Genomic DNA, 12,526 nt, shown 5'->3' on the forward strand with positions numbered 1-12,526 from the left:
AACCTACATGTGGAAAGTGCAGCCTAGTTTCTCCTTGCAGCTTATAGTAAAATGTAAGAGGAAGTGAACTCCTGAGCATGAAGAAACCAGAAATTGATAGTTTGAATGATTCTGAGCTTCTGGAAAATGAGTCCCCAGAAAATAGTGTTCCATGTGAGGATGGAACCAGTCTAGCAATTTCTGTGTAAGTCAAGACTGTAGGTAAAATTATTCAGAAAGGATCTCTGGAAAGTTCTACTGTCTGATTGTACGAACCTTTGTGAAGGTACATGCAAAACAAATTTGTGTGTGAAATATGATTGAGCAAAATAACTTCGAGCCTGGATTAAAAGGGATAGAGAATGGACAATTTGAAGGAAGAAGGGCTTTAACAGCAGAACCATGTAAGAGCCAAGGTCTTGACTGAATATCCCTGATCCAAGAGAGTGGGCTCACCTGTGTGTGTGGAAAGCGTGCCCTGCTGCTTTAAGAGACCTTCCACCCCATTGTTCAGTAAGATTGCTACTACAGCAGTGCTCAGAGAAAATGGGGCCTATGCCCCAGGGGGGTCTGACCACAACCCCAGTGCTCTGAGAGGGTAGACCTGTGCCATCGTGTTTGCTGAGAGCCTGGCTGCCATCTTGATGGAGAGGATTGAGCTTTCACCTCTGTGTTTGGGAAGAGCACAGCCATGCACAGGCATTTGGAAGGGGTGGGGCTGCAAATTCATCAGGACTGGAGGACAAAACACCATTTCATAGATGACTCTCAGACCTTGAAATTTAATGGTATATGCCTTACAGGGTTTTGGAACTGTTTGAATCCTGTGACCCGTTTTTCTTCCATTTTTGCCCTATGAAAATGCTTATCCTATGCCTGTCCCTTTATGTATATTGGAAGCAGCTAACTTGTTTTCTAGGTTTTACAGGTCCATAGAGGGAGGGAAATTGTGCACCATACAAACCACACCCATAATTGACTTTGGTGAGAGTTTATACCCATTTGTTTCTGAAAGAAACAGGATTTTGGGATATCGTGATGGACTATAGAAAGAACATGTCTTTTTGGGGGGGTGGGGGGTGTCCACAGAGTGAGTGTGGTGGCTTGAAGCTGTATGTACCCCAGAAAAACATGTTCTCAAATCTAATCCATTCCTGTGCAGGTGAACCCATTGTAAGTAGGATGTTTTGATGAGGTTACTTCAGCTAAAGTACGGTCCACCTTAATCACGATGGGTCTTAATCCTATTATTGGAGGCCTTTATAGGCAGGTAAAATTTGGACAGAGAGAAAGTCACAGGAAACAAGAAACTGAAAATCAATGGAATCCAAAAGAGAGAGACCAGATGCCTCCATGCACCTTACCATATGGGAAGCTAAAGGGCAAGAATTGCTGGCAGCCAATCCCAGAACACCAAATTGTTCAGGAAGAAAGTATGGCCTTGATGACACCTTGATTTGGACTCACCTAAAATTGTGAGCACATAAATTCCCATTGTTTAACCCACCCCTTTCATATTTGCTTGAGTTTAGGAAGCTACTAACAGTTGGCAATTGTTTTCTTTCAGTATTTTAAATATATCCTCCCACTGCCTTCCTGCCTCCATTGTTTTTGATAAACACTTTTTGATAAGTAACACTACTGGTCCTCACTTTGCTTTTCTCTTTTCACTTACAGCCTTCCAGAACTCTCCCTGTCCTTGGCAGTTGTCAGTTTGACTACTATGTGTCTGGATGTCATTCTGTCCAATTTAATCTGTTTGGGGTTCATTAGCATTCTTCAATGTGCATATCCATGGCCTTTGTTAAGTTTGGGAAGTTTTCTGGCATTATCTCTTTGAATGTCCCTTCTCCCCTTTCTCTTTTTTTCTGAGATTTTCATAAATTGCTGTGCTTGATGATCTCCAATGGGTCTCCCGGGCTCTGCTCAGTTTTCTTTCTTTTTTATCTCCTCATCAGCCTGAATCATGTCAGTTCAAAACACTGATTCTCCTGACAACACCAGTGTACTGCTGAAACTCTCTAGGAAATTTTTCATCTAAGTTTGAGGTCTCCATCTGCAGCATTTGTTTGGGTTCATTCAAATTTCTGATATCATTTCCTTTTTCTTTTTCTTCTAATTTTTTTTTGTAGTGTACATTTTAATATTTCAAATTTAATTCTTGAGCTGTCTATTCTTAAGTGTGTATTCACCTAGTAACATGATGACTGTCCTTGAGTACAAGTACATAAAAACAAAACCAACGTAAAAAAACCTTTGAATCTTTGCCAATTGGCTGTTGTTGGCTGGTGCTCTCTTTCAGAGTTTGAAAGCAGGTAATCCTTTACACCATGGTGCTTTGACTTAATTGTTCCTTACCCTGCAATTAGCATCTACAGTGCAAATTCTGAAAGGGTGAGCCAGAGATGAGAGTTTCCTGGTTCAGTCTTTGAGGCTGTCACCGAGAGTGTGGCACTGACATACAGGCCCTCCAATATGCTCATAGGGTTACTCAGCTTTTTGGAACCAGGGGTAGGCACCTGCAATGGGGGAGAGCACAGGTCCACTTCCCACTGTGCTAGGGAGTAGCTGGGAGGCCAGCAAAGGTGCCATGAGCTTCACCCACTTTTCTTTTTGGGGGGGGGGGGTGCACATGATCTGAGAATCAAATGCAGGTCTCCCACATGAAAGGCAAGCATTCTACCACTGAACCACCCATGCGCCCTCCCACTGTTTTTTAAAACTGTTTTCTTGATTCAAGACTCATCTCATTGCTGCAACCAACTTTTCTCTACCAGTTTTTGGTAGCATTCTTGGAGTGTCTTCTGTCTTAGTTGAGTGGCACTCTCTTTGTTTTTAGATGTTTTTTTTTTTTATTCTTATTTTGTTGCATTGCTCTCTAGTCTTTACCTGAAGTTTTAGAGAATCGACTAAGCACCGTTTTAAGTTTGATGGGAAGGGAAGCAGACCTGGGGGCAGAAAGCTCTGCCAGTCATGTATGGAAATTTCTACATTATTACTTTAATGGACTATGTACCAATATTATTATTATTATAATGAACCATTATTTTTTAATGGACTACATATCTACCTAGATGAGTCTCAAACTGTGGTCTGGTCCGGTGTCTTTTTGTTCCAAGACATGGTCTACCAGAACCCACATTTTCACATTATAACCTGGCCTTTACTGTGAATGAGTTATTTAATTCAAACATTTTTTTTTTTAACTCTAACCCAAAGTCCTGGGTCCTTTGTCATGTGAACAAGTCTTTCATGTGTCAAGTTCTTAGGCCATATATCCCATACATTTTATCTATTAAAGCCTCTAGCCTAGAATGGCTTAAATGTTAGTTTTGCAAGTTTTGGTGATACACCAACTACCAAAACAAGAAATATCAGTGTTTACAAATGCTGTTCTGGTAAGATTAATGTTATAAAATTAGAATAATGTCAGTATGAGAAGAAAGTATCTAATACAGCCCTCAAGGCTATGCAAATAAATGCACAATCAAGTTTATACCTTAAACAATGTAACAGAAAAAAAGTCAAATGACAATTTTAATAGACTTTAAAACAGTGTACAAGTATAAAACACTGGTTTTATATTTCAAAAATTGGAGGGAGATATCCAGTCATTAAACAGTCTACAAAACATATGCCAGTAGATTACATAAAAGACTATGTACAATATAAAAAGAGCTGAAAACAGTCTTCACTGTAAAAATAATTTAAAACAAATTTTTCAATTTAAAATATCATCTATAGCACAAACACACTTATCATGCAAATGGAAAAGTAAATATACTGCATTCTTTAGTGTAGCCAAATAAGTTCAGATCGAAACATCTTTTAGGTAGGGAAATGGCCATTCAATACAATTCTTTCCTCTGGCAGTAATGGTCCTAGCTGAGTATTTTATATTTAAAGAACAGCTGTATTTCAAATCCCTTTTAAAATCTGTAATAAATAGTAAGACAATGAATGTATGGATATAATTTATGGGTTATGTTGGAGAAATGTTTGGAAAATAATGCTAACTGTGCAGATTTATGAAGTATGAACTTTTTAAAAAAAAGGCTAGACTCTTCTGCAGCTGAGAAGGTTGATCTCTAGTTTTAAGGCAGACTAAGCTTTCAAAAAAGATACTTTATAGGAACTAGTTTCATTCATTAACTATTTTACTATTACAAGTTATATCATGTTCATCTTCAAAATAATACTTTGCTAGTAGTTTGGTGTTTATTATGTCAAATCCTCCTGACAGGAGACATGTACTTTCTGGCTGAGTTATAATTAACATCGTTTTACTTTGGAATTATAATCAGGGGCCTGTTGCTCTTCTCATTAGTGTAAAAGAAAAACAGCAGTCCAAAATATTACACTCTCCCCAGTAGAAGTACCATTATTATTATATTCAGAAAGGCTTTGCATATCTTCACATCTTGGCAGTTTAATACTTGTGGAAAATGCAAGCTCTACCACAGTGATAGGTATTTGAACAATGGCAGGTATTCTCAAAACTAAGGGGATCCAGGCAGGCAGTGTATTTTCTAGAGCAATTAAAACATTTCCAAAGCATTTATTTGTATTTCAGGTTAGCCAATATAGACATTACTACATGCCTGCAAAAAGTACAAAAGCCACCTTCATTTGAACAATACTCCCGAAATTTTTAGCACCAAGTCTTAACTTAAAAAAGCAAAGACAAATGAGTGCTCTTCCACATACTGCAGACTCCCTTCTGCTCACATTGCATGTCATTTGAGAGTTTAAAAAGTTAGCTGCCACAAGTTTTGGAAAATGCCAGTGCTTAAAAATAGGTAATTGTGCTAAATAATCAAAGTTTAGCAGAATAGATTTGAGGATTTCAAACCATTAAATGTTACAAAGAAAAGTGTGAAAATACCATTCTTTGGTCTAGATAAGCTGTTCCCTTTACATTAATTTAACATTCCAATGGCTTTTTGAAAACTTAAAATGTTGAAATTTACTCCCTAAGCAAACAAAATTATATATACACATGGATGTATCATATAGATAAACCCTTAAAGTGTTAAGTCTTGACCAAAAGCTGATTAAAGATACTTAGTACCTTTCTTTAAAAAAAAAAAGTTAGTGTTCAATGTACAAGTACAGAAATAATGCAGTTAAAAATTATCCATGAAAAATCAATCTATTTTACCAATCTATTAATATTACACCTTTCTGGCTTCCTTGCTCTATTGAGTTCACAAGTAAACATTCATCTTGACATGCTATAAAGTTCCTAATGCTGGTGGAACAATTCCTGTACCTGGACAATTATGATTTGTTTGATGGATAATTAATGTTCACTGCTTCCTGCTTCACAGATGTAGCCTCATTAACTGCCTCTTGATCACCTCCCTCAGCCTCAAAGCCAGTTACTTCAGCTCTCTCTGGAACATCAGCATCATCTTCCAACCCATTGTAGAATTCTTCAATCTCACTTTCATCTTCCAAGTGTTCTTCCAAACTTGGACTGTGGCAAGTTCCACTATCACTGTTACTGCCACAAGAACTAGAGGATAAGACGTCATCTTCAGAGTCTGAATATACCTCAGCGCCATGGAAAATGTAACGATTTGGCGGTAAATATAGATATTGATGACCTAAAAAACATGACAAATAAAAATATTTTTAGTTTTCTGAGACTAATGTGGTCTCAGTGGGCAGTGTGGAAGAAGTGTAGGTCCAGCTTTGCCTTTTACAAGTATCATTACTCCAGGCTATTATACTATACACTATTACACTAGAGCTTTTTTTGTTATCTTTGTATGCTTTATGGTGGGGTCACATTTCATTCTTTTTCCATGTGAGTATCTCGTTATTGCAGCACCATTTGTTGAATTTTTGTTTGGAAGTACATGGATGGGGAGTCGAACCCAGGTCTCCCACAAGGCAGGCGATAATTCTACCACTGAACTACCCTTGCACTATAACCCCACTATAGAGTTTTTAAAAAACAAATTATAGGCTCAGTTTTTGTTCTGCTAAAAGCTTAATTCACCTTTTGTAAACGTGGACAGTTTTCTCTGTTCCTCATCTGGAAAGTAATTTTTATAACTCTGAAGTAAATTTGGTATTTAATCAATTCCTCTGAAGAGCATAAAATGAAATATGCAGCCCAGCTTACATTAGATACACAATTCATGTTCACTAAATATGACATCTCTAAAGCATATATTAAGCTTTTAAAATACCTGTATTAAATATTTTCATTTAAACTTTTCTCTGCCTATTATAAGCCTAAGAATAGTTTTGTTAGTGTCTTCACTTCCTATCCAAAGTGTGGTCCACTGTGGACACTGGCATCACCTGTGAACTAAGATTCTTAGGTCCTACCCCACCTGCTTTCAGAATCTGCATTTTTACAACAATCCTAACATACAACGTTTCAGAAGTATTGAACTGAACCTACTTTCAACCCCCACTCCCCTTAAACCATAGAGGTCAAGAACTTACTCTCCAAGAGATTCTACTCTTTAGAACATCAATTTGAATCCATAAATATTACTACAATTCTTAAGTCTTTACCAAAATCAATTCAAGCTCGGTGAAATATGGCTCAGCTTCTTGTACATCTTGTGATTTTTAAGCAAAGGCAGGGTGCTAAACATTTAATGATGAAACGCTTTCCCTTGAATTCACAACTAGCAAGTCTGTTTTCACATCATCAATAAATGTTTATTTACTATGCCATATCCCAGATTGATTCACAAAAGCCTGGCTACTTACATGGTATATTTGAAATAACCCACCACATACCAAGTATACGCAAGTTTTTCTTCAAAGTGGCTTTCAAAAATTTTTGTACTGCATCATGAGTCAGTAATCTCCCTAAAATAAACTGCATGACAATTCATTTTTAAAAAATACTGACCTGAACTTACAAATTGCAGTTAGAGGATCAGTTATTTCTCCCTGTTGCAAGAGAATACAGTTCTTCAGCTTTATAAACCACTGGTATTAATTTGCATGGCTGGTACAAAAAGTCAGGTACTCCCTGCCCAAGTATTTCAGCTGCTGATAGAAATGTCCATCTGGCAGGCACTTCTAATTGGGCCATCTCTCTTGAAACACACTCATTCTTTTCATAGCTCCCAAGCACAGGGTTGTCCCAAGCTTTACTTTACTTTCTATAGTTTTGATCTATACTTCTAAAAAAAAGTCTCATTCTGCACCAGCTCCTCTGAAGAACAGAATAACCCATTTCTTAGCCCAAGTACTCTACATCTGTATATGTTATTGCCCTTTTCTTCACAACTTTGAACAGATTAAAAGTTATTTTACATCATATATGTTTCTAGTTCTTCCTTTTTAGCTTACAATAAGACAAAAGTAGAAATAGGTGACATCTGTAATTACCTAAAATGAGTAAGCCTAGTGGGTCAGTGTGTTTTATTAACTAGAAGTTTATGTGCTTTACCTGTTTTTTCTTTTTCTCACAATTCCATGAGTTATATGCTATTTTATTCCCATTTTAAAAATTAGGAAGCTGAGCAATAACTTTGCCCAAGGTGGATGTGAGACAACAGATCTACCTGATTCCAAAGCCTGTACTTTTAAAGACTTCTAAATTAGTAAAGTCAAAATATAATGCAAAAGCCAACTGTGGGTTTAACTTGTGCTCCCTGGGGTAAAAAATTTTGCGTGTCTGATTCATCTGTCAAAGAGATATTCAAAGAAAATTCTGAGAGCAAAAGTGTAAGCAGATTCTGTACATGGGGAACCCTTATTACCTGACTAAAATAATTAATAAGAAATTAGTATTTATGCCATTCAGATCCTTCTGCATGAAGTACTTCATTCTTATGTATATGCAGTACCTAGGTGTGAGTTATTCTAAGCAGTATTAATTTTAGCCCTTGAAGTTATATTTAAAATTGCATATATGGTGGGCAAGAGTGGTTCAGTGGCAGAATTTTCACTTGCCATGTCAGAGACCTGGGTTCATTTTCCAGAGCCTGCCCATGCCAAAAAAAACATTGCAAATATGCCTTTATTACGGGACACCTATCACAACTTTTTACTAGAATCTCAAAGTGATCCTTCACCCCCAAATAAAAAGAATTAAAACTACTACCCCCCCCCAAATTAAAATTAGCTACCACCCTGACTTTTATTTAGGTGATGAATGTCTAATCTACAAAAATGACTATAGAAATTAGTAATTAGAAATTTTACTTACTTATCTTTAAGTACAAGTAAATCAATAGTGGACAAAGATTTGGATTTTCTATTTGGTGAGGAGGTGTTTGTTGGTTATTTTTCTCTTGGGAGCAAAAGAAAATGTCTAAAATTGACTACTGATAATTATACAAATTTAAGTGAGGATACTGTAAGACACAGACTGTTGATTTTTGGGCAGTAAACATGATGCCCAATGGATGGAGGTGGCTGAAGGATACACTGACTGAAGTAGGATGGCAAACTATGGTATATGTATGTATGACAAAATACTGTGATGCTACAGCAAGGAATGAAGTCATGGGCATGAACATTTTGCATGAAACTATGGGACATTATGTGATGCAAAATAAACCAGAAACAAAAGAGCAAATATTGTATGATTGCATTTAGAAAATACTTATAAGAAAACTGGGGCCTAGACTGTGTAAGCTCTTACAGCAGTCACATTTAGTAAGAAGTTGTAATTGCTATTTCTAGATTGAGAGCACATAATCTGATATTACCCTGGAATTCTGGGTACCTGTATGACTCAGAGTAGGAACTGTGCAGGTCTGAAAGTCAGCTTTGCCACAATAACTGTTAAAGAAAGTGAAAAAGAGATCAGGCTTCAATTCAGGCTTCGAGTTGGGCTTAGAGGCTAAGCCTGAGCAACAAAAGAGGTCCTCTGGAAGTAACTCTTAGGCACAACTATAAGTAGGCTTAGCTTCTCTGCTAGATAATAAGCTTCAGAAGAGCAAGCCTCAAAATCAAGGCCTTGGCCTATTGACTTGGATGTCCCTAATCTTTGAGATAGTATCAGAGGTTTCTCAGGTGGTCAAGTTAAATAGTTCTGTATTTTTTCTCCAGTCCCCCAAGGGACTTTGCCAATACTTCTTAATTATCTGCTCAGCATACTCTGGGATATATCTGGGCATTACATTAAGCTATACAGTATTAAAGGCCCTCATTCTTATTCTGGGCCCCCTGTGTTTGGTTTAAATGATCTATCCAGACAGGTTGAATTAGATTATGTGCTACAGAAAATTTAGGTTTTGGACAGAATAAGCCTCACTTACTTTGGTCTCATTGCGTAGGTGAAGTTCTAAAATACAATGTCATCCTTATCCTTGTATTCTGATTTACCTTACTCCAGAACATCAACTAGTCCCATCTTCCTATTCCCCTATTACTGACAGCCCTTCCAACATGAAAAAGTTAGAATGGCCATAGCTCAAACATCAAAATCATTATATTGATGTTTCTTTTAGTCTCCACTGCCTTAGAGCAGCTACAATGAAAATTCTAAAATTTTGGAATTGTAACCCATACCAAACTCTGGAATCTGCTCTATAATTATTGTGATGTGCTTCGAAATTTATGCTTTTTTGGGGTATGTATGTTATTTTTCACTATTAAAAAACTAAGTAAAACAATAACATTTTTCAGCTTCTGACTAGTGCCACATTTGTAAATATAAATGTTTTTGTTCATTTCCCCTGGAAAAACTCACTTATTCTGTTTAAGACCTAAGTTAAAAGTTAAGCATTCTAAATGTGACCATGTGACTGTGAAAACCTTGTGTCTGACACTTTTATCCAGAGTATGGACAGCTGACTAAAAAAAAATAAATAAGGATTAAAACAATGGGGAGATAAACGATAAAAAAATGTGTAGACTGAAATACTGGTGGTCAATGAGAGAGGGAGGGGTAAGGGGTATGTGACCTACTGAGTTTTTCTTTTTATTTTTCTGGAGTGACACAAATGTTCTAAAAATGATCATGGTGATGAATATACAACTATGTGATGATATTGTGAGCCACTGATTATACAATATGGTTGGACTGTATGTGTGTGAAGATTTCTCAACGAAACTAAGAAATAAAAAAGCTACGTATTCTGGAAAACCTATAATCCAGTCTCTTTAGCGAGAAGAGTTTACCTATTTTGGGTGTTCCAATAAATGCTTTGTTCAAACCAATACTCAAGTACTTTGTGCTTCCTCAGTCAATACAGATAACCGTTTTTAATAATCATACACAAACTCACTGGGACTAAGAGAGCCAACTGGCATTCATCATTGCATCTTGAGAACTTACTATAGGGTCTAGCATGGAAAAGGGAAGGGCTCAGAAATTTATTTAAGTGAACTAATAAAAAACATTTAAAGCAAACGATTAGAATACTACCACATTTTGTCTAAAATTTCTTGTCCATTTCCATCAAGTATAGAATCCTCTACAAGGCCCTTACATCTAAATTAAATTGTTTACTTTTTTTCATCTCCTTTACAACCTAATGCCTTATATCCTCCAAATTGTTTACTTTTAAACTACATTGTTTAAATTAGGATTTTCCACCACACATATCACCTGGATTTAAACATTTTCCAAAAAGTAGAAAGTGATTTAACTTATATTAATTAGTACTAAGACTTTACATATGTTTCAAAAAAGGTAGATGTTATTCCTGATATTTGTAAGAGAAGACAAATGTTTTCTACCTCTGGAACAATACAGCATAGTGGTTAAGAGGTGGCACAGCTCTGAAGATAGAAAGACTTGGAATCCAGTTGGCTCTTTCATTTCTTACCTTCAACAGGACAAGATAATCGAGGACTTTGTAACCTTTATATAGCCCCCAGTTTTCTCATGTCTAGCAGAGAAGTAATAATAGTGCCTGTATCTTATGATTAAAATCGGGTAATGTATGTAAAGTGGCTAACAGAGTAAGCACCCAAATTTCAGCCATTATTTCTACCAGCCAAGGCTCTCACCAAACAATGGTAGAGCACTTAATATTTCTAAAAATTCTTCTGTCTTCCCTTCTTTCTCCTGAAGAAACACAACATGCAGAGCAGACAGTTAACACTATTTTCTCCCAAATTATCTAAGATGTCACTGGTTTAGTTTACTTCAGCTTGAAATATAAACTTTATAGTTTTTCCATACACAATCAACTGTCCCCATTCTGCTGCCCCAAAACTATACAATCAACTAACCTGTCAAAACTGCTAATTTCTTAGAAATACTGCTGCAAAAATTATACTTTCAAAATGGTTCAAAATTCTTTCTTACCATCAAGCCGCTTACTAATTTGCTCCTTTGCAAGTCTAGTAGGCCAGCATTTTCTCACTGCTTCAGCAACTGAAGTTCTTTCATTTTTCTCCCCTGTAATGGAGTCAACATTATTCAAATCTGGATTTTCCAACTGCTCGATAATATTTTCAGTGTTCCTAGTAGAAGTTTGTACTTCCTGTGATTTTTCTTCAATATAGCCTTTTGATTCTGATACATCTGAATTGTCAACTTTATTATTGGTTGTTTGATCTACAAGTGTGACAATCACTGAAGAATTTGGTGGCGAAGTTCTTTCTGGTGAACTCGAATCTTCTGAAATATTAAGAGGCGTGGGTGGCAACTCTGACAAATGAACCAACTCTTTCTGTGTTCGTGGAGGTTTCTCAGTAATTTCTGAAAGTTTTACAGGGTTGCAGCAAAGTTTGGCATATTCGCCACCTAACCTATGACACAACTCATTAATTATGACATCACAGTCTCCAAGAAGCTCCACATCAAAGTGCAGATGAGGCAAAGGTTCCCTATTAATTAATATCTGAGGCACTTCATGGGGTATGGAACCTAAAAACAAGATGAGAAATAAAAGTCAGAAAAAGGGAGGTAGGGGTGGGGTAATCTAATCAAGCCACAGCAAAAGTGCTACGCAAAAATCTAATTAGCTCTTAGAAGAAATTCCGGAGCTCCAAAAAAGAAACCCACCCATAATACTTAACCAAGCCTTTACATATCATCAAGCTACCAAGTAAGAAGATGATCAGTTAAACCATCTTTTATAAAATTTCAGGTTCCATGCCTATCACCTGGTTATTCTGAGAAATCTCAGACTTTTCCACTCTGTACTTCTATTTCCTCATCTATATAATGGGGACAAATGAATAGTTCTCGCCCATAAGAATGTAAGAAAAAACCCCAAGACAGAGATGCAGAATTGAGGAACTTGACTCCACATTTTTTTCAAGTGTTTATTCTAGCTGCCTCTTTCACTGCTGGTGTAGGGGTCTAATTAATCCTCTAGTTAGGAGTTTGATATTCATTCTCTTGTTCCCTCACCTATGAGGACACATCTGATGCTATCTAAATAGACCCCCTATCTACCTCTCCTTTACTTTCTCACTAGGAGAGGAAAAGGTAGTAAGGCAGTGTAAAGGCAGGTGTTATTTATTCCTGAGAATAACAGGGAATTAAATTGGGTCTTTTTATATACATAAACGTGGGTGAAGGAGATCTATACACCATCATTATGACAAGGCATGACTGTCACTCCTATAGGAATGAGCCTATCATTTTGCATGAGTACAT

At 36.7% G+C, this 12,526-nt stretch overlaps 1 protein-coding gene across 6 annotated transcripts in view; it reads right to left on the reverse strand.

Moving 5' to 3' along the window:
* The window catches only part of SIRT1 (sirtuin 1), a 180,103-nt gene that overhangs the window by 138,025 nt on the left and 29,552 nt on the right, over positions 1-12,526 (reverse strand). For 3 of the 6 annotated variants that reach the window (XM_077125132.1, XM_077125133.1, XM_077125134.1), the window contains exons 8-9: positions 11,225-11,788; positions 5,252-5,588 (exon numbers count right to left, since the gene is read on the reverse strand). In XM_077125132.1, the coding sequence (XP_076981247.1) occupies positions 5,260-5,588; positions 11,225-11,788 (893 nt within the window). In that variant the 3' untranslated portion in view covers positions 5,252-5,259. Of the gene's footprint in view, positions 1-2,676; positions 5,589-8,689; positions 8,746-11,224; positions 11,789-12,526 lie in introns of those variants that run through there. The other 3 variants (XM_077125135.1, XM_077125131.1, XM_077125136.1) reach the window with 3 other exon arrangements.

The sequence above is a fragment of the Tamandua tetradactyla genome, chromosome 13 (genome assembly GCF_023851605.1).
Source record: "Tamandua tetradactyla isolate mTamTet1 chromosome 13, mTamTet1.pri, whole genome shotgun sequence".
NCBI lineage: Eukaryota > Metazoa > Chordata > Mammalia > Pilosa > Myrmecophagidae > Tamandua > Tamandua tetradactyla.